The sequence below is a fragment of the Saimiri boliviensis genome, chromosome 2, assembly GCF_048565385.1.
Source record: "Saimiri boliviensis isolate mSaiBol1 chromosome 2, mSaiBol1.pri, whole genome shotgun sequence".
Taxonomy (NCBI): domain Eukaryota; kingdom Metazoa; phylum Chordata; class Mammalia; order Primates; family Cebidae; genus Saimiri; species Saimiri boliviensis.
This window is the reverse complement of record NC_133450.1, coordinates 220,231,487-220,256,576: the sequence shown is the minus strand read 5'-3', so window position 1 is coordinate 220,256,576 and position 25,090 is coordinate 220,231,487. Positions and strand designations below refer to the sequence as shown.

Genomic DNA, 25,090 nt, shown 5'->3' with positions numbered 1-25,090 from the left:
AAGGAGGAAGGAAGGAAGGAAAGAAGAAAGGAAGGAAATAAGTTAGTTCTGTTATACCTCAATAGTTTGTATTTTTTTTTTTTTTTTTTTTTTTGAGACGGAGTTCCGCTCTTGTTACCCAGGCTGGAGTGCAATGGCTCGATCTCGGCTCACCGCAACCTCCGCCTCCTGGGTTCAGGCAATTCTCCTGCCTCAGCCTCCTGAGTAGCTGGGATTACAGGCACGTGCCACCATGCCCAGCTAATTTTTTGTATTTTTAGTAGAGACGGGGTTTCACCACGTTGACCAGGATGGTCTCGATCTCTCGACCTCGTGATCCACCCGCCTCGGCCTCCCAAAGTGCTGGGATTACAGGCTTGAGCCACCGCGCCCGGCCTAATAGTTTGTATTTTAACTTATTCAGCCAAAGCCCTATTGCTAGGCAGTTAGGCTTTTTCTATTTTTCTTTCTCTTTCTCTCTCTTTTTTTTAAGATGTTGCCTGGCTCTGTTGCCCAGGCTTGAGGGCAGTGGCACCATCATGGCCAATCTCAGCCTCAATCTCCTGGGCTCAAGCAGTCCTCCCACCTCAGCCTCCGCGTAGCTGGGACTACAGGCTTGTGCCACAATGACTGGCTAATTTAAATTTTTTCTTTTTTCTTTTTCTTTTTTTTCTGGTAGAGATGGATTCTTACTTTGTTGTCCAGACTGGTCTCAAACTCCTGGCCTCAAGTGATCTTCCTGCTTGGCCTCCCAAAGTGCTGGGATTACAGGCATGAGCCATGGTGTCTGGCTCTATTTGTTGTTGTTGTAAACGGTGCTGTGTTGGAAAGCTTACATCAATTAATGGGATTAATCCATTGATTCACCATGGTTTGAGAGCCTGCTCAGTGTGTTTGGACTGGGGGTGCTGGATGGAGAGCCAGCCATGGTTCTCGCCCTCCTGGGGACCCCTGTCTGGGGAAGACAGACCCAGCGTGGCATGCCAGCAGAGGTGGGGACTTAGGGCATCTTTGGGAGCCAGAGAGCAGCCCTGACCCAGACCTGGAGAGTCATGGGAGGCCTGTTAGGGGAGCGGACCTCTCAGGTGAGCCACAAAGGATACAGGAGGAGAGAGTTACAGGCAGAGGGCAGCTCTGCAGAGGCCCAGAGTAGTGAGAGTACGGGCCTCAAGGGAACCAAAATTTCCCAGAGATCGGTGCCGTGGTTCTCACCAGCCTGGCGGCAGCTCCCATGTGCATAATACTGTGGTAGTGTTTTTTTCTCTCTCTCTCTTTCTTTCTCTCTCTCTGTCTTTCTCATTCTCTGCCTTTCTCTCTCCCTTTCTCTCTCTCCTTTCTCTCTCTCTCTCTCTCTCTCTCTCTGTTTCTCTCTTTCTTCTTTTTTTGATGGAGTTTTGCTCTTGTTGCCCAGGCTGGAGTGCAGTGGTATGACCTCTGCTCACTGCAACCTCTGCCTCCTGGGTTCTATTGATTTTCCTGCCTCAGTCTTCCAAGTAGCTGAGACTACAGCATGTGCTACCACGTCTGGCTGATTTTGTCATTTATTTATTTATTTATTGACAGAGTCTTGCTCTGTTGCCTAGACTGGACTGCAATGGCGCAATCTCCACTCACTGCAACCTCTGCCTTCCGTGTTCAAGCAATTCTCGTGCCTCAGCCTCCCAAGTAGCTGGGATTACAGGCACCCACCACCACACCCAGCTAATTTTTGTATTTCTAGTAGAGACGGGGTTTCACCATGTTGGCCAGGCTGGTCTCAAACTCCTGACCGCAGGTGATCCACCCGCCTTGGTCTCCCAAAGTGCTGGGATTACAGGCATGAGCCACAGTGCCTGGCCAATTTTGTATTTTTTAGTAAAGACCAGGTTTCACTATGTTGGCCAGTCTGGTCTCAAACTTCTGACCTCATGATCCACCTACCTCCCAAAGTGTTGGGATTACAGGTGTGAGCCACCACACCTGGCCTGTAGTTGTTTGTTTGTTTGTTTGTTTTTCAAAAAGCCATCCCATGTGTCCTTTGTGGGGCAGGGGTCGCTGGCTTCCCTTTTTCTAATGGGGACACAGAAACAGAGTGACTTCGTGCCCCAGGGGAGTGGCTGGCGGACTCCCGCCTTTCATCGGCCCAGCACAGAGGGGCCAGAGGGGCTGGAAGTGCAGAATCTGCCAGCTCTGGTTTCCCAGCTCTTTGCAGCTGAAGGATCAGTTAACAGGATCCAAGCAGGAAGAGGACACTGAGAATCTGAGCTTAGGTGACCGCCTTAGTTTGCATGACAGGGTGGTGACCTTTTCTGCTGCTGATGTGTGACCTTGGCCTGGCCCAGCCCCAAATCCAGCCCTACCTTTGCAGGAAGGATCCTGCCTCTTGGGCCATGCTGGGGTTGGAGAGGCCTGGGTTTATATGGACCTTGGGGCTGGGAAGGGTCTGTCCTCAAGCTGGAGTTAACCTTTCTGGGAAAACTTCGTCCTCCTCTGGTGTCTTAACACGCCAGGGAGACTGAACTGTATGGTCTAATGTCACACAGTCAGGGGATAAATATGTATGTGCAAAGTGCTGTGCTAGATGCTGGGCATATGTTATGAGTGAGATAGACAGGGTCCCTGCCGTCCTGGGGCAAATAGACACAGAACAATGAATTATTGCTCTGGAGCCTAAAGACACCTGCAGCTGGTGACCTGAGGGTAGGGCAAGCCCTGCGCCTGCTGGCCGAGCTCACAGCACAGACCAAGGGAGTCTTGTTATTTGAATAAACTTTCCTTTTTCTATCCATGTAAAGGGTCCCTGGCATTCCAGCCTGGGATTGGGTTTCCTCTGGCCCAGCGGCAAGCACATGAGTGGATTTTCATATTGGCTCATCTTTCTCATTCTCTGCTCCCGGTTCTTTCCCTCCCTGGCTTTGAGAAGGCAGAATCCTCCCTCCTCAATCTCACTTGCTGAGAAGACCCTGCGAGCCAGAAGCTGCAGGCAGCAGCATGCATGTGTGTGTGCACATGTGTAAGTGTGCATGTGTGTGAGTGCACATGTGTGTGAGTATACATGTGTGTGGGCACCCACATGTGTGAATGTGCACGTGTGTGCATGCACCTGTGAGTACATGTGTGTGGGCATACACATGTGTGTGAGTGGTGGGTGAGCAGGGGTCACGGGCAGCTTGGGAAGAACCCGCCTTGGACTTAGTGAAAAGGGTGTTGGCCATAGAGGTGCTTAGCTAATGAGATGTGTGGGGTTTGTGTATCCAAGTTTGGTCCTTTTCCATTGGGGTTGGGCCACAGTGACTGGCACTTTTTAGTTATTAGTTCTTATTGGAACAGATGCTGGCATTTATTGGGTTCTTCCTGGCAGTCAGGCAGGGTGACGGGTGTGCATCGCACATCTTTAGTCCTCATAACAACTCTTAGGGGTGGGTGCTCTTTGACCCTCCAGCCTCTGCTTGCACACCTCCAGTGATGAGGCACTCCCTACCTCCCAGCGTCCCCTACCCTATTCTGGGCATCTGAGGCAGTTAGAAAGCCCTTGCTGGGATCCTGTCTGTCTTCTGTGGATGACTTGAGGATGGGCTTTGTTTGGCCAGGCATGACTACGGCTGACCTTCCCCAGCATCTGTTTTTCAGGGAATTATCCAACTCTAAGGTCTGGGGAGAGGAGCAAAGCCCTCCGTCCTTTCCCTGAGCAGCCCCTACCTGGTACTCAGCCTGTCACAGCTTCGTTCATCACATACCAAGCAAGTTTGAAACGTAATGTTGAAACCCCAGAGGTATTTTCATTAGTATCAATCTGGACGTCTTAGTCAATGTAATAAGACAAGAAAAAAAAAAAAAAAGAGAAGTACAAATATAAGACAGCAGGAAAGCCCTCATGGAGTTCAGCAATTGACGACAACAAACATTTTTGGTCTTGGGACGTCACCACCCCCTGAGGCTGCCTACAGGAAGCAGAGTCCTGGAGGGACCAGGAATTGCCCAGGGCCACATATGAGTTAGTAGCAGAGCTGGATGAGGACTCAGGGCCCTTGATCTTCCCAACCAGCATCTCTGGTGACAGATGCAACAGCTAAGGGAGAGGCGGCGAGGCCAGAGCGTCCTCCATGCCAGTGTCCTGGGGCAGGGGGCCGGAGTCTGTCCAGGGTCTCATGTGTGCAGTTTGTTTGGGTGTTGGCTTTCAGAGGTCTTCATTGATGTTTCTTGCTCCACTTTCCCTTCTGATTAATTAGTGTGAGGGACAAGGGTCCAGAGAGATTGAACTGAAGCATGTCACCTCATCCTGTGACCTGCCAGCTGAGGGACCAGGGAGCTGCTGTTCCGGTCACCCTTTGCTGGTCCCCATTGTGTGGCATGAAATGTGGGACAGAGAACTGCCATGAGCACTAATGAAAGATGCCATTGGCCGGGAATGGTGGCTTACTTCTGTAATCCCAGCCCTTTGGGAGGCCGAGGCGGGTGGATCATGAGGTCAGGAGTTTGACATCAGCCTGACCAACATGGTAAAACCTTGTCTCTACTAAGAGTATAAAAACTGGCTGGGCGCGGTGGCTCAAGCCTGTAATCCCAGCACTTTGGGAGGCCAAGGCGGGTGGATCACGAGGTCGAGAGATGGAGACCATCCTGGTCAACATGGTGAAACCCTGTCTCTACTAAAAATACAAAAAAATTAGCTGGGCATGGTGGCACGTGCCTGTAATCCCAGCTACTCAGGAGGCTGAGGCAGGAGAATTGCCTGAACCCGGGAGGCGGAGGTTGCGGTGAGCCGAGATCGCGCCATTGCACTCCAGCCTGGGTAACAAGAGCGAAACTCCGTCTCAAAAAAAAAAAAAAAATATATATATATATATATATAAATTAGCTGTGTGTGGTGGCATGCGCCTGTAATCCCAGCTACTCAGGAGGCTAAGGCAGAGGTTGTGGTGAGCTGAGATTGCACCACTGTACTCCAGCCTGGGTGACAGAGCAAGACTCCATCTCAAAAAAAAGAGAAACACCACTGTATACCCTGACCATGCGTGTCTGGTGTCTGGCCACCAATGCTGGGACAGATGGAACTCCTTTGAGCGGTTCCATCACTGCCATTGACAACACGAGCCCACGTTTGTCCAGGCCCTGCGGGTTTCCTCATTTCATTGACTCCTTATGACACCCTGCAAGATGGGAGATCATAAGGTTGCTATTTTCTTTTCGTTGTTTGTTTTGAGATCGAGTCTCACTCTGTTGCCAGGCTGGAGTGCAGTGGTGCAATCTTAGTTCACTGCAACCTCTGCTTCCCAGGTTCAAGCAATTCTTCTGCCTCAGCCTCTCCAGTAGCTGGGATTGCAGGCACGCACCACCATGCCCAGCTGATTTTTGTATTTTTAGTAGAGACGGGGTTTCACCATGTTGGCCAGGCTGGTCTCGAATTCCTGACCTTAGGTGACCTCCCAAAGTGCTAGGATTATGGATGTGAGCCACCGCACCTGGCCAGGTTGCTATTACTCCCATGTTACAGCTGAGGAAACAGAGGTTCAGAGAGAATTGAGCCATGTGTTGCTCAAAGTCCTGTAGCCAGCAAAGGGTGGAGTTAGGATTCGAAGTGAGATCTGGTTCCAGAACCTTGACACTGTACTGTTGAAGGGTTCTTCTTGACCTCGGAGGTACTGGTAAATATTTGTGGAATGGATTAACTCTTTCATGCATGTCCGAATCTTTGCTTTTCCTGGGTCCTCTGCTTGGCACACACTCCCTTCCCAGCTTCCTCCTCCTGCTAGCAGGGACTCTTCGTGTCTCAGCTGCTACCTCCCTCTGGGAGGCTTCCCTGACCCTGCAAGCTGGGTCAGTCGCCTTCCTGGGCTCCTGTAACCTCCTGTGCTTCTCCCAGTTGGGGCTCCTAGAAATTGTAGTTTTTGTTGACAATCTGCCTCCCTCATTAGGGTACTCTCTCCTGAGTACCCAATGACCTGCGATTGCTGATTATGACTGAGGGCAACGTAAACCCTTTCTTGGCCATCATGATGAAGCCTCAGAGCTTCCTCTGACCTTGGCACCTCACCTGCCATCTGCCATTTTGGTCTGGCATGCGCTGGCTGATGGACATGGGATCTGGGCTGGGTCCTGTCCTCAGCCCTGCCCTAGTGGTTGTGACCTGGCTGATGAGGCTGGGCTGGGTGGTGACAGTGGTGATATCCTGGGGCAAGGGTTTAACCACAGGCTCTTCCTGGACATCCCAAGGTCCAGTTCCAGGCTGGATGCCAAGGGGAACGTTGGTGGTGGGGTCTCAAACAGGCCCAGGGTAGGGGTCCAGGCCCTAGGGGGGCACCTGCCAATGTGCATGAGCCACAGCAAACCACCCTGGTTCCCAGTCCAGCCTTAGCCCTGGACATGGCTGAGAGAGGGGTTATGAGCACCTGGGGACAGGCGGCATGGGGATGCTCCTCTGGAGCCTGGGGCAGTTTTGACAGGTGGCTGGCTGAGACTCAGGCTCCCATGGGGGTGGTGAGGATGGCAAGAAAGGAATGAAGGTCAGATATGTTGCTGAGAAAAAGTCAGCAGGAATGGGCGACTCCATGTGAGGGGAGGGGAGGGTCGTGTCTGCACAATTCCTGTCACAGATCAGCATCCTTCCCAGGCATGGCCTGGGTCGGGGGACTGCAGGGGACAGACTCAAATGCCCACCCCCTGGAGTGTGGGTCCTGCCCTGGGTGGTGACGCTGCCGGGGGCCTCGGCACTCCCTCCGCTGCCCTCCCCAGCGAGGATCTGTGTTCCCAGCCAGCAGGGATGCCTCATCCTGGGCTCCCAGAACAAGCCGCCACTGTGGGCTGTGGGTTGGGGCCCCTGCCAGGCAGGCGGGGTTGGGGGCAGGAGGGGATGAGAGGGCTTTTGTTTCCTTCTGTTTGTGTCAAGATGGGAATGACTTCCTCCCACTCAGGCGGCCTCGAGGTGTAAAGGAAAGGGCAGCCCCAGTGGGCGGGTTTTCCGTCTCCCGTTTTTTGGGGGGTATTTCTCTGGGCCTCCGCCTCAGCCCTGCCCTCTCTTCCCAGCCCTCCTGCCTCAAAGCTCACCCTTCCCCACCAGACCTGTTGTGGCCCAGCCCTGGTTAAATATTTGCTAACCGAGAAGAATTTTCAAGGCGGCCTTGTGAAAATCCCCGGCTGACTCCTGGCTCTGTTGGGTCTGACCTGCCTCCGGTGATGAGACCCAGACGGCCTGTGTCCTCAGACTGCGTCCCAGCCCATCGCCTGGCGCCTGAGGCTGTTCACTTGATCGGCACGTGTTTATCAGGCACCCTCCTGGGCCAGGCAGGAGCCGGGTGCTGGGGAGACAGTGGGGAGCAACGGGGAGTATCTCAGATGAGGCATTAACTGTGGGTGAGGGGGATGCCAGGAAGCCGGCCAGGGACTGTGGGAGTGGAGACCAGGGAGGGTGTGGAGGCCGGGGAGGCCGGGACTTGTCTGGAGGCAGGGTTCCGAGGAGGTGGCATTTGAGCCTGGGGAGGAGAAAGAGGAGTTGGCCAGGCCAAGGTGCTAGGAGAGTACTCTAGACGGGGTCCCCAAGGCCAGAGGCCAGATTTCCTGCTCTGGGTGTGAAAGTCCCACTCGTTTCTCCCCATACTGGTCTCAGAGGAGCTGGGCCACGAACAGGGCAATGGGACCCTGGGCAGCTTTTCCCCATTTCCCCAGCCTCAGTTTCTCCATCTGTCCAAAGATAGTTTAGATCTGATCTCGGCGGTCCCTTCCCAGGTCCAGTGGCCTGTTAGGAGTACGTGGCTGGCCCATGAATGAGGGAATGTGCCATGGCAGGGATTCTGCCAGCACCAAAGGCCAAGATAACAGCCATGGCCGGGCACAGTGGCTCATGCCTATAGCCCCAGCACTTTGGGAGGCTGAGGAGGGTGGATCACCCGAGATCAGGAGTTTGAGACCAGCCTGGCCAACGTGATGAAACACCTGTCTCTACTAAAAATACAAAAATCAGCTGGCTGTGGTAGCATATGTTTGTATTCCCAGCTAGTCGGGAGGCTGAGGCAGGAGAATCGCCTGAACCTGGGAGGTGGAGGCGGTAGTGAGCCGAGATCACACCATTCACACCAGTCTGGGTGACAGAGCGGGACAAGAAAGAGAGAGAGAGAGAGAGAGAGAGAGAGAGAGAGAGAGAGAGAAGGGAGGGAAGAAAGCAAGAAGGAAGGGAGGGAGGAAGGGAGGGAGGGAGGAACAGCCATGTGTCCTTTTGGGCTCACCCAGACCTGTCCTGGTGTTAGCAACAAAAGCCAACATCTCCTGAGTGCCCCCCACCCCAGCAACCTGGGGAGGTGGTGGTGGGGGACTATGATATTATGCCTATTTTACAGATAAGGAAACTGAGGCCCAGAGAGGCTGTTCTGAGCTCAGGGTTTGCTTCTTGTTTTAAGCATGGCTCCAGAACATACCCATCTCTGTGAGAAACCCACCCTCCTCTCCCAAGGCCAGTGCCATGCTAGGTGCCAGGGATACAGAAGTGAATGAGATACCATTCCAACCTGGGAAGCTGCCAGTTGAGTGAGGAATGTCCCAGCAGAGAGTCAGCAAATGGTTCTGAGCTCTTCTGTCTTCTGGTGCAGTTTGAGCAGTGAACAGAAGCAGGTTTGAGCTCACACCAGTTTTGCTCTTACCTCTGTGATATTGGGAAAGTCACTTAATCTCTTGAGAGCCTCAGATTTCTCATCCATAAAATGGGTTTAGCAGTATGTCCCAGTGAGGGTTAAATGAAATAATGTTGACCATAATTGTTAACATATATGGGATCTGCCTCTGTGCCTGGCACTGAGCTAACTGTTACACACATTAGCTCATGCTGCAGTTATGATTATAATTATATGCAAATGGGGCACTGAAGAACAGTGTGATAGAGGAGAGGATGTGTGAGCAGGGCCTTGACGGTCTGGCTAGCCTGGTGCAGTGGTTCACGCCTGTAATCCCAGCACTTTGGGAGGCCAAGGCATGTGGATTATCCGATGTCAGGAGTTCAAGTCCAGCCTGGCCAACATGGTGAAACCCCGTCTCTACTAAAAATACAAAAATATTAGCCAGTCGTGGTAGCAGGTGCCTGGAATCCCAGCTACTCTGGAGGCTGAGGCAGGAGAATCGCTTGAACCTGGGAGTTGGAGGTTGCCGTGAGCCGAGATTGTGCTATTACACTTCAGCCTGGGCAAAAAGAGCAAAACTCCATCTCAGACAAAAAAAACCAAAATAATAAGTCTGGCTAAGATTGTGAACTGTGGAATTGAAGGGAAGTGTGTTCCAGCCAGAGGGCGCAGCACAGGTGAAGATGTGGAGGTAGTAAGTGCTTAATGCAGGCGAGAGATGCCCAGGGTATCTCTGAGGGCGGGAAGGAGGGGGGCTGAGGTTGCGGATCTTGGATGTGATTCTGTAACCTGCTTGTGGGCTTTAGCATGTCAGGCCTGTGGTGACAGATGAGTCCACAGTCCCTTGTGACCACTGGAGCCCAGGGAGATGCTTTACAAATGCTTCACCCGACCAGCTTCCAGATGTTTCCACAGCCCCTGGAGTCTAGGTTCAGCCAGCCTGGGTTCACACCCCAGCTTGGATTTTGGTTCCCGGCTGACCTGGAACAAGGCCCTGGACCTTCCAGCCTGTCTTGATGGGTCGGGGGTGATTCCTATACCACTTCCTACAGCTCTTGTCAGGGTCTATGTCAAATGGTGTGAGGTGTCCGTAGCCAGCATGACACCCACTCGCTGCGGGGTTGGGGCTCCCTAACTGTTCTGTGCGTTTGTTCCTGGTGTGGCGGCAGAGCCTTTCTCCCTGCGCCGTTTTGAGAGTGGAGCATGGTCTTGCACTGGAAGTCCCTAGCTGAGGGCTGGCACATGCAGGGCCACAGGGCTTGGCCTTGGCGTGCTGCGGGATAATGTCTTTATGGGAAGAGGTTTTCCCTTGTTCATAACTGGCCTCAGCGGGCCAGGCGCAATGGCTCATGCCTATGAGCCTAACAGTTTGGGAGGCCGAGGTGGGTGGATCCCCTGAGATCAGGAGTTCAAGACCAGATTGGCCAACAGGGTGAAATCCTGTCTGTACTAAAAACACAAAAAATTAGCCGGGTATGGTGGCGGGCCCCTGTAATTCCAGTTGCTTTGGAGGCTGAGGCAGGAGAATCACTTGAACCTGGGAGGCGGAGGTTGCGGTAAGCCAAGATCCTGCCATTGCACTCTAGCCTGGGCTATGGAGTCAGACTCCATCTCAAAAAAAACCCAAAAACAAAAACAAAAAAAAACTGGCCTCAGCTAAGGGGTGACCCAGCTGAGGGTCCCTTTGGGGCGCCCGAGGCCAGCAGGGTGGGAAATGTTGGTGGCAGCCACCTTCCCAAGGAAGGACAGTGCAGTGCACATGTCATCATCCCCAGCACCCAGCCAAGGGTCTGCTCGGAGGTAAGCCTTCGTTACTGTGGTGAGCAGTCTCCGGGGTGTGTGGGGGCTTATTCTCAGTGGCGTGGTGGCTCTCTTTTGGGGGTGGGCCTGGCCTGAGATTCTGGCTTCTTGTTGTGGATTTCCCTTCCTTTTCCGCTGTGTGCCAGGCCCTGCCCTAGGAGCAGGGGTGCTGCCTGTGGGAGTCACACCAGGAACAGACCTTTACCCAGCAGGAGGCCAGCGGTGGGCTGTGGGAATAAGTGGGGGGCTCCCACCCAGCCTGCAGCTTTCCAGGGCAAGCCAGCACGGTGGAGAGCTGAAGAGTGAGCTTGGCAGAAGAATGTGCTCCGGACATGGGTAGCAGCCTCTGCAAGACCCCAGACGACTCAGGGGCCGCGGGCATGGCGAGGAGCTCAGCTCCATCCCAGAGGCGGCAGGAGCTGTACCACTGGAAGGTTTCTGAGCCAGGAAGCTTCGGGCGACTCCCCTGTGGCCCCTGTGTGTGGGAAGGATCAGAGGCAGCCAGGATGGAGTAGGCAGGATTTTGGTGGCTGCGGCAGACACAGGATGGGAGTGGCCTGTCTGGGGGGCGGTGACTAGAGGCACAGTCTGGGGGGAGCTGTACTGGTCTCTTGACTGGCCCCTGGATGCTGGGGAGCCTACTTCAGCCTGTTGGGCTTTTGGTGGGGGCCAGATCATGGTGGGGTTGGGAATCCCATAGGCCCTGTTTCTTTTAGGCCCAGAAGGGGGGCATCCCATGATCTGCCATTGCACCCCTTCTTCCAGGGGTGGCTTGTGGAGGGATCTGGGATCCGTCCCTTGCCTTCTCTGGTGCTGTTCCCCTTCTGGACAGGAATTGACTGGGTGAGGGATACTCAGCTGACCTGTTCCTCCCTGGCCTGCCAGCTTCTGGCTGCTGGCTCAGCCTTTTCCCGTGGGTGGGCTGCTGGTCCCCTCCTGCTGCTTGATGGAGCCTGTCATTACTCCTCCTACCCCTGCTGCTTCCCACGTGATTACAGGTCCTGAGCAGGAGCCCTGTGTCTGCCCTTCCCACGGGGCCACCCACGGGCTGGTGCTGCGTGGAGGCCAGGTGTGAGATGGATTTGCCTAAACATTGGTTTCCTGTTCTGAGTTCATGTCATTTACAAGCTGTGTGTCCCTGGAGAAGTCGCTTAGCCTCTCTGAGCCTCAGTGTTCTCCTCTGGGAAGTGGGGACAATGCATAAAATAATGAGCGTTCATGTGCAGTGTGCCATGCTGGGCACAGAGGTGGTGTTGACAAGTGGCTGCTGCTATTGGGTGTTGATTGTGACAGTAGGTAGGGGGTGAGTAGAAAGGCCCTGGGCAAGGTGCTGGGCTATCCCAACCCAGCTCTGTTGGACGTGCTGTGTGGCCTTAGGAGAGTGTCACCACTTCCCTGGACCCCAAGCTCTCTCTGCTGTCCCAGGCACATGATGGAGATTGCGGTGCTTTGGACAACTTTGAGACCTGGGAAAATGGAGTCCCTGCCCCCACTCTGCCTCTGCTGGTCCCACGGCTCTGGGGTGGGTGGGGTCAGCGCCCCCCTCCTTCTCTTACCTCCCCATGCTGGACCTGCTCCCTATGCCCTGGGAACCAGGTGGGCAGGTTCTGAGCCTGCCCAACCCTACAGGGTGCTGTCACCTGCCTGGTTTCAGTAGGCAAACCTCTCAGCCCTGAAACCCTGAAACCGGGCCGGGCCTCGTGGGTGAGGTGTGTCCGCGGAGCCCACTGGAGAGACCAGATGAGCCAGGGATGGGTCTGGCGTGGTGCCCTCCACTTGGGCCAAACCAGGGCTGGTACCTGCATGCAGCCCCCGTGGTGGACATGAGCTGGGTGCGGTCACAGCGGGAGGTGGCCCTCTTCCTCTTGGGCCCACCGTCCACGTGGAACAGGGTTTCAAGCTCAGGCACCAGCTCGGGACCTGGGTGCAGATCCTACCTCTGCCTCTCCTCAGCGACGTCACTTGGCAGAGGAACCCAGCTCTCGGTCACCTGGTCTGAAATGTTCTGCCAACACCAATACCACCTGGCCTGAGGTTGAGCTGAAGAACTGGGGGATGGGTCCAAGTAAGATGCTTAGCACAGATACGGCACGTAGTGGGTTTGGGGAGCATCATGAGAAGGCAAAGAAGGAACTCCTTAGCTTGGCATTTGAGGCTCTCCGAGGCACCTTTTTAGGTCCATTTTCTAAGGACCTGTGTCCTCCTTCCTCCATTCTCAGCTCAGCAAGCCCCTTCTCTCTGAGCCTCAGTTCCCCTATCTGCACAGTGGGCCTGATATCCCATCCCCCAGCTCCCTAAGCCTCCAGGCTACCCTGGGGCCTCCCCAGTTCTTGCCCAGCCTCGCTATCTGCACAGGAAGTAGTGTGGTCTTTAATGTTGTCAGCGTGGAAAATCAGAGATTAATTAACGTGTGGCTGCCTTGGCTGCTGTTGGCACTGGTCCTGGGTGGGCCAGGCTGCACGCTCAGCCTGTTTCAAGGGCCTCACTGTGGGTTAGAGGAACCTTGACGAGGCATTTCATAGGTGTCCCCATTGGTAACGTGCCCCCTTCTTGCCAGGGTAAAGGGTTTCGTGCTCGGTGGCCCGTTTAATCCTCTCAAAACCTAATCAGGGAGATACTGTTGTGCTGTTTTGCAGAGGGGAAAATAAAGGCTCAGAGAGGGAAGTGCCTTGGCCAAGGCCGCACAGCTCGTAGGTGGCAGAGCTGGGACTTGAACCCAGAGCCTGTGTGTCCATGAAGAAATGGTGCCTCGTTTGCAGGTGACGGGGGGCGCCTAGTCCTCTCCTCAGTCCTTCTGCCTCAGTCCCCCGCACCCTCCCAGGGGGCTGTGATCAGCTGCTGGTCAGAGCTGACTCACCAGCAGCTCACAGGAGGTGCTGAGGCCAGCATCCCGGTTCCTCGGGCCAGGAAAATACTGATTAGATTGTCGTTGAGATTTACCGTCAGCTGAGCTGACAGGGACCCACCCTCTCATTTTAAAGGTAGGAAAATTAGGGCCCAGGGAGGATGAAGAAGTAAGGCTCCAGTGGGTCTGATGGTTCTCCACCAGCTCCGACCTGACAGGGGCCAGTGGAGCTGAAGACCCTAGACCTCAGCCCCGGCCCTGACACCTGCCAACTGTGGCCCAGGAAGGTCACTTTGCTCTCTGAGCCTCAGTTTCCTCATCTGTAAAATGAGGATAGTAAAGCATTGTCTTGCCTCGTTTTTGTAACTGGGCAAGAACCCTGCAAGAGAATGGAAAACCGGGGCTTTGAAAATGGCATTGTGGGTCCTCATGAGGGGCCATTGGGATGAGAGGCTTTGCGGGGTGGGGCTCTGTGCAGGCTTTGGTGGGAGACAAGTTCCAAAACCCACCTCTTTCTCCTGCAGGCTGTGTCTTTTTTTTTTTTTTTTTTTTTTTTTTTTGAGACGGAGTTTCACTCTTGTTACCCAGGCTGGAGTGCAATGGCGCGATCTCGGCTTACCGCAACCTCCGCCTCCTGGGTTCAAGCAATTCTCCTGCCTCAGCCTCCTGAGTAGCTGGGATTACAGGCACACACCACCATGCCCAGCTAATTTTTTGTATTTTTAGTAGAGACGGGGTTTCACCGTGTTGACCAGGATGGTCTCGATCTCTTGACCTCGTGATCCACCCGCCTCGGCCTCCCAAAGTGCTGAGATTACAGGCTTGAGCCACTGCGCCCGGCCTGTGTGTCTTTGAGTGAGTCAGTGAGTCTCCCTTTCTTTCTTTTGACTGACCCAAGTTAGATCTTTATTGTATTTTTTCCACATATCTATCATTCCCAAAAGATTAGCCAGCTCGATCCTTAACTTTCCTACTGTGAGATGTCTCTAATACACAGTCTTTGTATAAAGTATCCATTTTAAGTATATAGTGAATTCCAGATGTGATCACAACTGCATTTCTTTGTGTGTGTGTGTGTTTTTTTTCTTGGGGGTGGGGATGGAGTCACACTGTGTCACCCAGGCTGGAGTGCAGTGGTACCATCTCAGCTCACTGCAGCCTCCACCTCCTGGGTTCAAGCAGTTGTCCTGCCTCAGTCTCCCAAGTTGCTGGGATTACAGATGCCCGCCACCCACATCTGGCTAATTTCTGTGGTTTTGTTTGTTTGTTTTGAGATGGAGTTTTTGTGCTCTTGTTGCCGAGGCTGGAGTGCTATGGCACGATCTCAGCTTACCCCAACCTCTGCCTCCCAGGTTCAAGAATTCTCCTGCCTCAGCCTCCCAAGTAGCTGGGATTACAGGCACACCCGGCTAATTTTTTATATTTTTAGTAGAGATGGGGTTTCTCCATGTGGGTCAGGGTAGTCTTGAACTCCCGACCTCAGGTGATCCACCCGCCTTGGCCTCCCAGAGTGCTGGGATTACAGGCGGGCGCCACCGTGCCTGGCCACACAACTCTGCATTTCTTTTCCTTTTTTTTCCTTCTTTTTTTTTTTTTTTTTTTTTTTTTTGAGATGGAGTCTTGCTCTGTTGCCCAGGTTGGAGTGCAGTGATGCAATCTAGGCTCACTACAATCTCTGTCTCTCAAGTTCAAGTCGTTCTCCTGCCTCAGCCTCCTGAGTAGCTGGGACTACAGGTGCACATCACCACACTCAGCTGCACCATTGCGTTTCTAAATAGGCACATGACACTGAGTGCTTTCTGGGTGGCAGCCGCTGTGTTTAGCCTGAGTCTCAACTTTTCTTATCTGTAAGATGGGATACTAATACCTATTAGGATTAAACAGGCTGTGGAGCATGCAGTAAGTTTTCAGTGGACAGGTACCTATCCCTGGCAAACTCTGTGGTTCCAGGGACAGAATTAGGAGGACTGGCTTGTGAGGGGCTCCTTCTCAGTCACCCTCAATAGCCCCATGGGGTGCAGCCCTTGGAGACAGGTTCCAATCATATTGGGAGCAGAGCCCCCCTAAGATCCACAGAGCACCCCCTTATTCAATCAACTCACTGAAAGGCTTGACTCAGCTCTACAGCAAACCCACGAGTGTGTCGTGAGTTTTGCCCTGGCCCCGCATCGCCAAAAGTGGCCTTTTCAGAGGTGGATGCAGCCCAGTACCTATGGAGACACCACATGGAGAAAGAGGCCTGGGATTGGGGTGGCTCCTCGAGGTTCCTGGGCACAGGCCAGGACCCTCAATTCCACTCCCAGAATTCGCACGCTGCCCTCATCGGCTAAGAAGGGAATCAGGATCCCTACAGGCAGGCATCTTTGGTGACAGCCTGCGAGGGGTCTCAGCAGGTTTTGTGGACTGGCAGAGTGGCCTTTCTTGAGCTGTTTACTTGTTCTGAGCCTCGGTTCATACACCTGTAAAGTGGTGGTTTGATTTTCCTGCAGTCATCTCTGGGGCCATTTGAAGAATGGTATGTGTTCTGCAGAGGACAGATGGACTGTGTCTGACGGGGGTGGGCTTACCTCCTGTTGGCAGAGGGTGAAAAGGGGGCAACCAATGGCTCTGGGTGTCAGCAGAGGCTAAGGGTAGAGCCAGGGGAGCCCAGCCACTGTCAAGGGGGACCCCCCCACCACATGCGGGGTCCCACCGTCTCCCTCGGCTCCCCTGCTTCTTTGATCTTTATCTGTGGAAAGCCCCTTATCATTATTATTATTATTATTATTATTATTTTTTTTTTTTTTTTTTGAGACGGAGTTTCACTCTTGTTACCCAGGCTGGAGTGCAATGACACGATCTCGGCTCACCGCAACCTCCGCCTCCTGGGTTCAGGCAATTCTCCTGCCTCAGTCTCCTGAGTAGCTGGGATTACAGGCACACGCCACCATGCCCAGCTAATTTTTTGTATTTTTAGTAGAGATGGGGTTTCACCATGTTGACCAGGATGGTCTCGATCTCTTGACCTCGTGATCCACCCCCCTCGGCCTCCCAAAGTGCTGGGATTATAGGCGTGAGCCACCGCGCCCGGCCTATCATTATTTTTATTTTGTGATTCTTGTCCCAGTTCTTCAGAAAACAAATCTTTATTGGATTATTTCAAACTATAAAAGTTACACTGCTAATAAACATTTCACAGTCTCTTGGGACTGCTGTCCTAAGCTGAGAGCTGTGGTGATTGACAGTGACATTTGTGGAGGCCTGGGGCTGAACACCTCAAGCACTATCCTCCTCCTGCGGAGTGCAGAGCTCAGAACGGCCTCTTCGGAGAGGCCCATTTACAGAGCAAGAACGGGAGGCTCCGAGAGAGTCAGGCGCGTGCAGGGCTGGCATGTGGCTGGGCGGGGACTCTGGCCCTGACTCCCAGCTCCTCACCAGGAGGCCGGGCACCTGGGAACTGTGGGACAGGCTCTGTCAATCCCACCCCCTCCATCCCCTGCCTTCTCGCCAGCAGCACCTGGGCTGTCAGTGCAGGGAGGCAGGATGGATGAGAAAATGTGGAAGGCGACGAGGCTGGCACACAGCTCAGACCGCCGCCTCCCCCCACCCCCAGCCTCTCTGTAGCTCGCAGAAGTGGGTGATCACTCCTACTAGCTGAGACCTCCGGGACCTGTGGGCCAGCCCTGCCTCTGCAGATGGGGCCACAGCCCGTTTCCTCTTTGCCTCTAAGGGGAGGTAGGGGGACCTTTGGAGCCCTGTAGACAGTGGCCAGGGCCAGGACCAGGAGTGGGGCATGCAGCCGGCTATGGCTCGAACCTGATTGCCTCCATCTGGCTGTGTGACCTAGCTGAGGTGATCACCCTCTCTGGCTCACATTCCCCTAACAGGGTGGCAAGCCTGAGTGTTGGAGGCCCTGTTCAATATCTGCCCCAAATCCATGGTGTGTCAGGAAATGGGAAGAAGTGCTGTGGGCAAGTGTGGAGGAAAGAGGGGTGCCCGGGCTCGGGACCCCCACAGACACCCAGGCCAGGATGCCACGTGGGAATTTGAGTTGTAAAATCCTGAAGTGGCAATGCCAGGGAGAGAGCCACTGCAGGGAGCACGAAGGAAAAGTGGGGTACTGGGTCGGGGGAAGTGGGGTACTGGGTCAGGGGAAGAAGTGGGGTACTGGGTGGGGGGAAGAAGTGGGGTACTGGCTGGGGGAAGAAGTGGGGTACTGGGCGGGGGAAGAAGTGGGGTACTGGGTGGGGGAAGAAGTGGGGTACTGGGTCAGGGGAAGAAGTGGGGTACTGGGTGGGGGGAAGAAGTGGGGTACTGGGTCAGGGGAAGAAGTGGGGTACTGGGTGGGGGGAAGAAGTGGGGTACTGGGCGGGGGAAGAAGTGGGGTACTGGGTCAGGGGAAGAAGTGGGGTACTGGGTGGGGGAAGAAGTGGGGTACTGGGTGGGGGAAGAAGTGGGGTACTGGGTGGGGGAAGAAGTGGGGTACTGGGTGGGGGAAGAAGTGGGGTACTGGGTGGGGGAAGAAGTGGGGTACTGGGCGGGGGAAGAAGTGGGGTACTGGGTGGGGGGAAGAAGTGGGGTACTGGGTGGGGGAAGAAGTGGGGTACTGGGTGGGGGAAGAAGTGGGGTACTGGGTGGGGGGAAGAAGTGGGGTACTGGGTGGGGGAAGAAGTGGGGTACTGGGTGGGGGGAAGAAGTGGGGTACTGGGCGGGGGAAGAAGTGGGGTACTGGGTGGGGGAAGAAGTGGGGTACTGGGCGGGGGAAGAAGTGGGGTACTGGGTGGGGGCCGCCTGGGCGGTGGCCCCAGAGCTCAGCAGGTGAAGCTGTGGCCAGGCTGGGCTGTATGTTTGGGCCCCCGCCAGGGTTGCAGTGCCCTCCTGGGTCTTCTTCCAACAGGGCCTGGCCAGGAAGGCCCCTGCAAACCCTTCGTCCAGGCTAGGCCCCTCCGAGTGCTGCTGGCCTTTGAGTCCCTCTGACCTCCACACCTGGGGCCCCCAGCGCCCGAGCCCTCATCTTCTGCGTCTCTGGGTTGCTTCCTCTGTACTGAGCACATGGCGGTTCTTTCCACGCTGGCTGAAGACATCTCTCAAGAATGTGCTCGGAAGAATGTGCCAAGAAGCCGTCCGCGGGCCTGTTCCCCATGGTCCTCCCTTTCCAGCTTGCCTTGGCGGCCACCCTTCTGCTGAGCAGGGCTGGCTTCCTGGTGCTGCCTGGGCACCATCCTTAAGGTCCTTGACCACTTGCTGATGCTGTCCCCCTACGTCCAGTCTGCTGCTCCCTCAGTTTCCCCCTGGTGCCCACCCTAAGGCCTTCCCTTGTTTGGACTTAGTAACTATTTGGTCGCTGGACCAACCCCCCACTCTTCCAACCCCTCCCCGACATCTGCTTGTGCCAGGCCCAGTGCCCAGGATCCAGGGGTGAGCAAAGGGAGACCAGACCCTCCAGCAGAGTTCCAGCCCTCACTACCTGACCCACTTGGCTCCTGAATTCTGAGAGCAAGGCTGGGTAGTGAGTGACTGGCTCCACCTGGGGCCAACGTGAGAAACCCAGAGGGAACTGCATCCATGGACCCCTGGCCCTTGCCCGGGCCCCCTTGGTCCAGCACCACCCTGGCCCAGAGACTTGACCTTCAGCTCCCGCCCTGAAGGGTATCGGGTCCCCACGCTCCCATCCCTCCCTTCCTCAGAGCTTCCTCCACGTTCCCCTCCGGTCCACAGCCCTGCCCAACTTGGGCCTCAACTGTTCCTTGATGGGACATGCCTGGGCCTTCTTCTGGCTCCATCTTGCCCTCTTATGTTCTCCCCAGCTCTGCGCGGGGCTCCTTCTGAACCCAGCTACTCCCTGCCTAGACTCGATATCGGGGCCATGCTGTCCGGGCAGCTGAGCATGGGCTGCGGTCAGGCAGAGCTGGGTGTGAGTCCTCACAGCCATGGCAGCTCCTTCCAGGGCAGACTCTAGCCCTTTGGGAAATAATGCTCTGTGTGGAAAGAATGCTCCGGGGCTGGGGGCCCCGGAGCCACGGCCAAAGGACCCCTGAGACCTGCAGGCCCAAGCCTGCCCATCCTGCTGGCCACATTGATAGACTACCCAGGGGGGTGTGTGGCTGAACTCCTCACCTGGGAAATAGGAAAATAGCAGCACTGGCTGCCTGGGGTTCTCATGGAGAGTCTCTGGGTTCACATGCGTAAAACCTGCCGCAGAACAGGTTTAGCGCTCCGTAAGTGGTGGCGATGATGATGATGACAATGATGGTACCGATGTTACTGTCCGCCTCCATCCTCTTTTCTCTGTCAGCCCCAGTGTGTGACTCTCTTCCACCTGCTCCCTCTCTGCCTCATCATTTTTCAAAACAATTCCCATGGGTCTTGGAGAGCGTTCTGGTTGTTTATGGCTTAAAAAAAAATAGGCGTTCAAAGCAAATTCCTCATTTGTTCTCCCCTCCCTCCCCCAAAACTGGAATCTGGACAGACATAACCTCATTCCAGGAAAGGGGAGCACAGGGAGGGACAGGGTCTGTGGAGAGGGGGTGGGGGACATCCCCCTACCCCCATCACTGAGGCAGGGCCCAGGGTGTGGGCAGACACCCAGGAGGGTCATGTGCCCGGTACCCTGGGTATGAGCTGTGAGGCGTGGCACGTGGCATGTACTCTCAGCCCTCCCAGGCCACCACCTCCTGGCAGGGACCTGGGACTGCATCCAAGCTCCACCACCCACTGGCTGTGTGATCTTGTGCCAGTGACTTAACCTCCCTGGACCTCAGTTACCTCCTCTGTACAGTGGGGATAACACGGGTGCTACCTCACAGAGCTATGGAGAGGATGGTATGAAGTGTCATTCTAGCCAGGTGCCCTTGGTACCTGGAGACTGGCCGAGGGAGGGGCAGGGTCCTGCCAGCTCCTTTTGAGAAAGGACCAGGTCTTCGAAATCTGGAATCCAAGACTGTCAGAGGGGACAGGGCCTGTCCATCATTGAATCCAGGCTCTCAGTGTGTGGGAGGAAACTGAGGCCCAAAGAGGAGAGCCACACAGTGGGCCAGCACAGATCCCGGTGGGGACGAGAGCTGCAGCTTCTTGGGAACAGGAAGTGTCTCCCCTCATGGGTGCAAGACCCTCTCTGGGCCTCGTCCTTCATCTGAACATGGGGTGCCTGGGAGCACACATACTGAGCCTGCTGTGGCCTGAGCCTCTCAAGGCCATAACACTCACCTCCATTCAGAAACCGCTTAGGAGACAGGAGCAAATGGCCAGTGAAAGCAGAAAGGGTGTTCACTTGGTAGAGGCGTTACTTTTAGAATGTTTATTTTTTATTATGAAAGGAATATGATTATAAAATAATTTGAATGCTATAAAAGGCAATAGAAAATGAAGCTCACTCTGCATACCCCACTCCCACACCCAGCGGTCCTGCCCTTCCCAGCCTGGCATGCTGCCCTCCAGACCTCCTCCAAGCGCCCAAGCCTAAGACATCTATATGCACAAACAGGAGCAGTTATGGTTTTGTTATGTGTGTTGAGACAGGGTCGTGCTCTTGTCGCCCAGGCTGGAGTGCAGTGGCACGATCATAGCTCACTGTAGCCTCGACCTCCCCCGGCTTAAATGATCCTGCTACCTCAGCCTCCCGAATAGCTGAGACTATAGGCACATGCCACCACACCTGGCTAATTTTTGTATTTTTTTTTTTCTTGAGATGGAGTCCTGCTCTGTCACCCAGGCTAAAGTGCAGTGGCACAATTTTGATTCACCGCAACCTCCACCTCCCAGGTTCAAGTGATTCTCCTGCCTCAGCCTCCTGAGTAGCTGGGTTTACAGGCACCTGCCACCAATGTCTGACTAAGTTTTGTATTTTCAGTAGAGATGGGGTTTTGCCATGTTGGCCAGGCTGGTCTTGAACTCCTGACCTCAAGTGGCCCACCTCGGCCTCCCAAAGTGCTGGGATTACGGGTGTGAGCCACTGCGCCTGGCCAAACTTCTGTTTTTGTAGAGACAGGGTCTTGGTGTTTTGCCTAGTCTGGTCTCAAACTCCTGGGCTCAAGCAATACACCTGCCTTAGTCTCCCAAAGTGCTGGGATTATAGGTGTGAGCCACTGCACCTGGCCAGAAAGAGTTTTTTTTTTAATGAGATGATAGTCAACAGGTGACTCCATCACTTGCTTAATGGAGCACGAGCTCCCTTCCTTTTATTGGCACCTATCAGGCTAGGTCCCGCCATCTTTTTTTTTTTTTTTTTTTTTTTTGAGATGAAGTCTTGCTCTGTCGCCCAGGCTGGAGTACGTGGTGCAATCTTGGTTCACTGCAACCTCCGCCTTCCAGGTTCCAGTGATTCTTCTGTGTCAGCCTCCTGAGTAGCTGAAATTACAGGTGCCTGCCACCACACCCGGCTAACTTCTGTATTTTTAATAGAGACAGGGTTTTGCTGTCTTGGCCAGGCTGATCTAGCCCCTCTGACCTCAGTTGATCCACTTACCTCAGCCTCTAAGAGTGCTGGGAGCCACCACACCTGGCCCCCTCCATCTTTTTATTTTTTCCCGTCCTGGGTGAACCAGTATATACCGATCATCTCTAGAGATCGAGTTCAGCTGCTCCCTGCCGCCTCCCGGCTCTATGGCCTCAGTGCACATTCACCTCCGTGGCCTCCTGCGCTTCTTTCTGTGGGGTAGATTCCTAGAGGTGGGAGCATCAAAGGACTGGATACCCACCTGTGAAAAACGGCTGTCCCCATTCCTGACACCCCCGGCTCTGGGTGACATGGCCTGTTTTTGCACGCCCCCACCAGTGTGAAGAGAGGAAATGGAGTTCTGGTTCCGTTTGCATTTGTGAATTTTGATTCTCTGTCTATGGCCATTGCCCACTTCCCCATCTGGAGGTTCACCCTTTACCAAGGCGCTTGGTTTTCACAGGAAACTCGCGGCTCTGGCCAGAAATTCAGCACAGATGAGTGCTAGGAGCTTGTGCAAACAATTCCACATGCAGGAATCTGGGGGAGGTTTGAGATGCATCAGCTTCCCTGAGGACCTCAAACTCCTGTTTTCTGTTCTCTTCCAGAAAAAACTGGGAAGATCCTGACAGAATTCCTCCAGTTCTACGAAGACCAGTATGGCGTGGCTCTCTTCAACAGCATGCGCCACGAGATTGAGGGTACGGGGCTGCCGCAGGCCCAGCTGCTCTGGCGCAAGGTGAGAGATGCTGGGGGGGCTCGGGTGGGTTCTGCTGCCTCTCGCCATGTGGTCTCAGGGGAGTAACTTGACTTTTCTCGGCCTCAGTTTTCCTTGTTACTGTAATGGCCTTTAAGGCCCCCTTCCCCAGGCTGCTGATTTTTTTTTTTTTTTTTGAGACGGAGTTTCGCTCTTGTTACCCAGGCTGGAGTGCAATGGCACGATCTCGGCTCACCACAGCCTCCGCCTCCTGGGTTCAGGCAATTCTCCTGCCTCAGCCTCCTGAGTAGCTGGGATTACAGGCACGCGCCACCATGCCCAGCTAATTTTTTTTGTATTTTAGTAGAGATGGGGTTTCACCATGTTGACCAGGATGGTCTCGATCTCTTGACCTCGTGATTCACCCACCTCGGCCTCCCAAAGTGCTGGGATTACAGGCTTGAGCCACCGTACCCGGCCTTTTTTTTTTTTGTATTTTTAGTAGAGACAGGGTTTCACCATGTTGGCCAGGCTGGTCTTGAACTCCTGGCCTCAAGTGATCGCCCACCTCAGCTTCCCAAAGTGCTGGGATTACAGGCATGAGCCACTGTGCCTGGCCTATTAATTTTTTTTTTGAGACAGGGTTTTGCTGTTGCCCAGGCTGGAGTGCAGTGGCGCAATCATGGCTCCCTGCAGCCTCAACCTTCCCAGCTCAAGTGATCCTCCCACCTCAGCCTCCCCAGTTACCGGGACTGCAGGTGTACACCACCACTCTTGGCTAATTTTTGTATTTTTTCTTAAGATGGGCTTTTGGGCTGGGCGAGGTGGCTCAAGCCTGTAATCCCAGCACTTTGGGAGGCCGAGACGGGTGGATCACAAGGTCAAGAGATCGAGACCATCCTGGTCAACATGGTGAAACCCCGTCTCTACTAAAAATACAAAAAAAAATTAGCTGGGCATGGTGGCGCGTGCCTGTAATCCCAGCTACTCAGGAGGCTGAGGCAGGAGAATTGCCTGAACCCAGGAGGCGGAGGTTGCGGTGAGCCGAGATCGCGCCATTGCACTCCAGCCTGGGTAACGAGAGCGAAACTCAGTCTCAAAAAAAAAAAAGAAGATGGGCTTTTGCTGTGTTGCCCAGGCTGGTCTCAAACTCCCGGGCTCAAGTGATCCTCCAGCTGCAGTCCCCCAAAAGGGCTGGGATTACAGGCAGGAGCCACCATGCCTAGCCTCCTTCCCACTTCCGAATGGGTGGGTAACCCAGGTCGTGTTGTTGAGATCCCTTCAGTCACCATGGGTGACTCCTCCCAGCTCACCTCCCCCCCACCATCAGAGCTGGGGCTCTAGAGCAGGTATCCTCAAACTTTACACAGGGGGCCAGTTCACTGTCCCTCAGACCATTGGAGGGCCGCCACATACTGTGCTCCTCTCACTGACCACCAATGAAAGAGGTGCCCCTTCCTGAAGTGCGGTGAGGGGCCGGATAAATGGCCTCAGGGGGCTGCATGCGGCCCGTGGGCCGTAGTTTGGGGACGCCTGTTCTAGAGTATTTAGTCTCCGGTTCAAGGCAAGCTCCTCCTCTAAGCCTGAGTTTACTCATCTGTCAAATGGGAGGAGAACACCTCCTTCCCAGGGTGGCTGTGCCTGAAGCAGGGAAGGTGCTGTCACTAGCCTCATGATCTGCTATGCTATACATAGTAGGATGCTGTTTGCTAAGGAAATATCTGTCAAATGAGGGACCGGAAGAAGCCTAGCTCCAGCCTGAGGGTCAGTATGGGCCAAAGGGGGCTGGTAAAGCCTTCTGGGAAAAGGAACCTGTGATTGACTGAGACACAGGGCCCGGGGTGGGACTTAGGAGATCCTCCCACCTCGCCCTCCCAAAGTGCTGAGGTTACAGGCCTGAGCTGATGCACCTGGCCAAGGCTGAGCCTTTAAGTGGCTCCTTCAGGATGGCGGAGGCAGGGCCCTTTCTGCTGTCACTGCAGCCTGCCTGGTAGAGGGGGGAGATTAGGACCTTGTGTTGGAGCTGCTCAGAGCATCACCTTTGCTTTTGGATGCAGAAAAGGTTGCCTCTTCCCCAGTGTCGTGATAACCTCTTAACCACGTGGCAGCAGAGGGGCCCAGCTGTGGCCTGGCCTGGGCAGCGGGCAGGTGCACACCTGTGTTGTAGGAAAGGCAGGAAATGAGGCCTTGGACGCAGCCCAGGTGAGTGGAGCCAGAATGGCTCCCCCGTCTGGAGAGAAATGTCACGGGCAGCCCAAGTCATAAGAATCTAAGACAAGTGGGCGCCAGCCGAGGGCGTGAAGCATTTCCTCTGCGTGAGGCCCCATTTACTCTGGGGAGGCAGGAGTGTGTATTTATTATAGAAAAATAGCAACATGTAAGCAAGGAGAGTAAAATGAAATCACTCACCCACAATCCCTGAAAAGCAGGTATTTTTGGTCTTATTTTGCCACTCAGGAAACAGATTATCTCAATGTAAAGTCACAATAACATTGTAATACTAGAGACAGTATTAATCACCAGTGGTGATAAAAAACAATGGTTTTTATTAGAAACAATAGAATACAATAAAATTTGAACCAAATTCCTTCTCGTAGAGGACAAAAAAATTAAAAATGATAATAACACAATAAAAATAAGAATCATCAAACAGCAGTTGTCTTTTTGTTTTTTGCTTTTTTTTAGACAGAGTCTGACTCTGTCACCCAGGCTGGAGAGCAGTGGCACGACCTCAGCTCACTGCAACCTCTGCCTTCCGGGTTCAAGTGATTCTC

At 54.2% G+C, this 25,090-nt stretch overlaps 1 protein-coding gene across 1 annotated transcript in view; it reads left to right on the top strand.

Moving 5' to 3' along the window:
- NIBAN2 (niban apoptosis regulator 2) overlaps positions 1–25,090 on the top strand; it is a 69,223-nt gene that overhangs the window by 19,304 nt on the left and 24,829 nt on the right. The window contains exon 2 of the mRNA XM_003940609.4: positions 22,228–22,358. Coding sequence (XP_003940658.1) covers positions 22,228–22,358 — 131 coding nt within the window. The remainder of the gene's footprint in view (positions 1–22,227; positions 22,359–25,090) is intronic.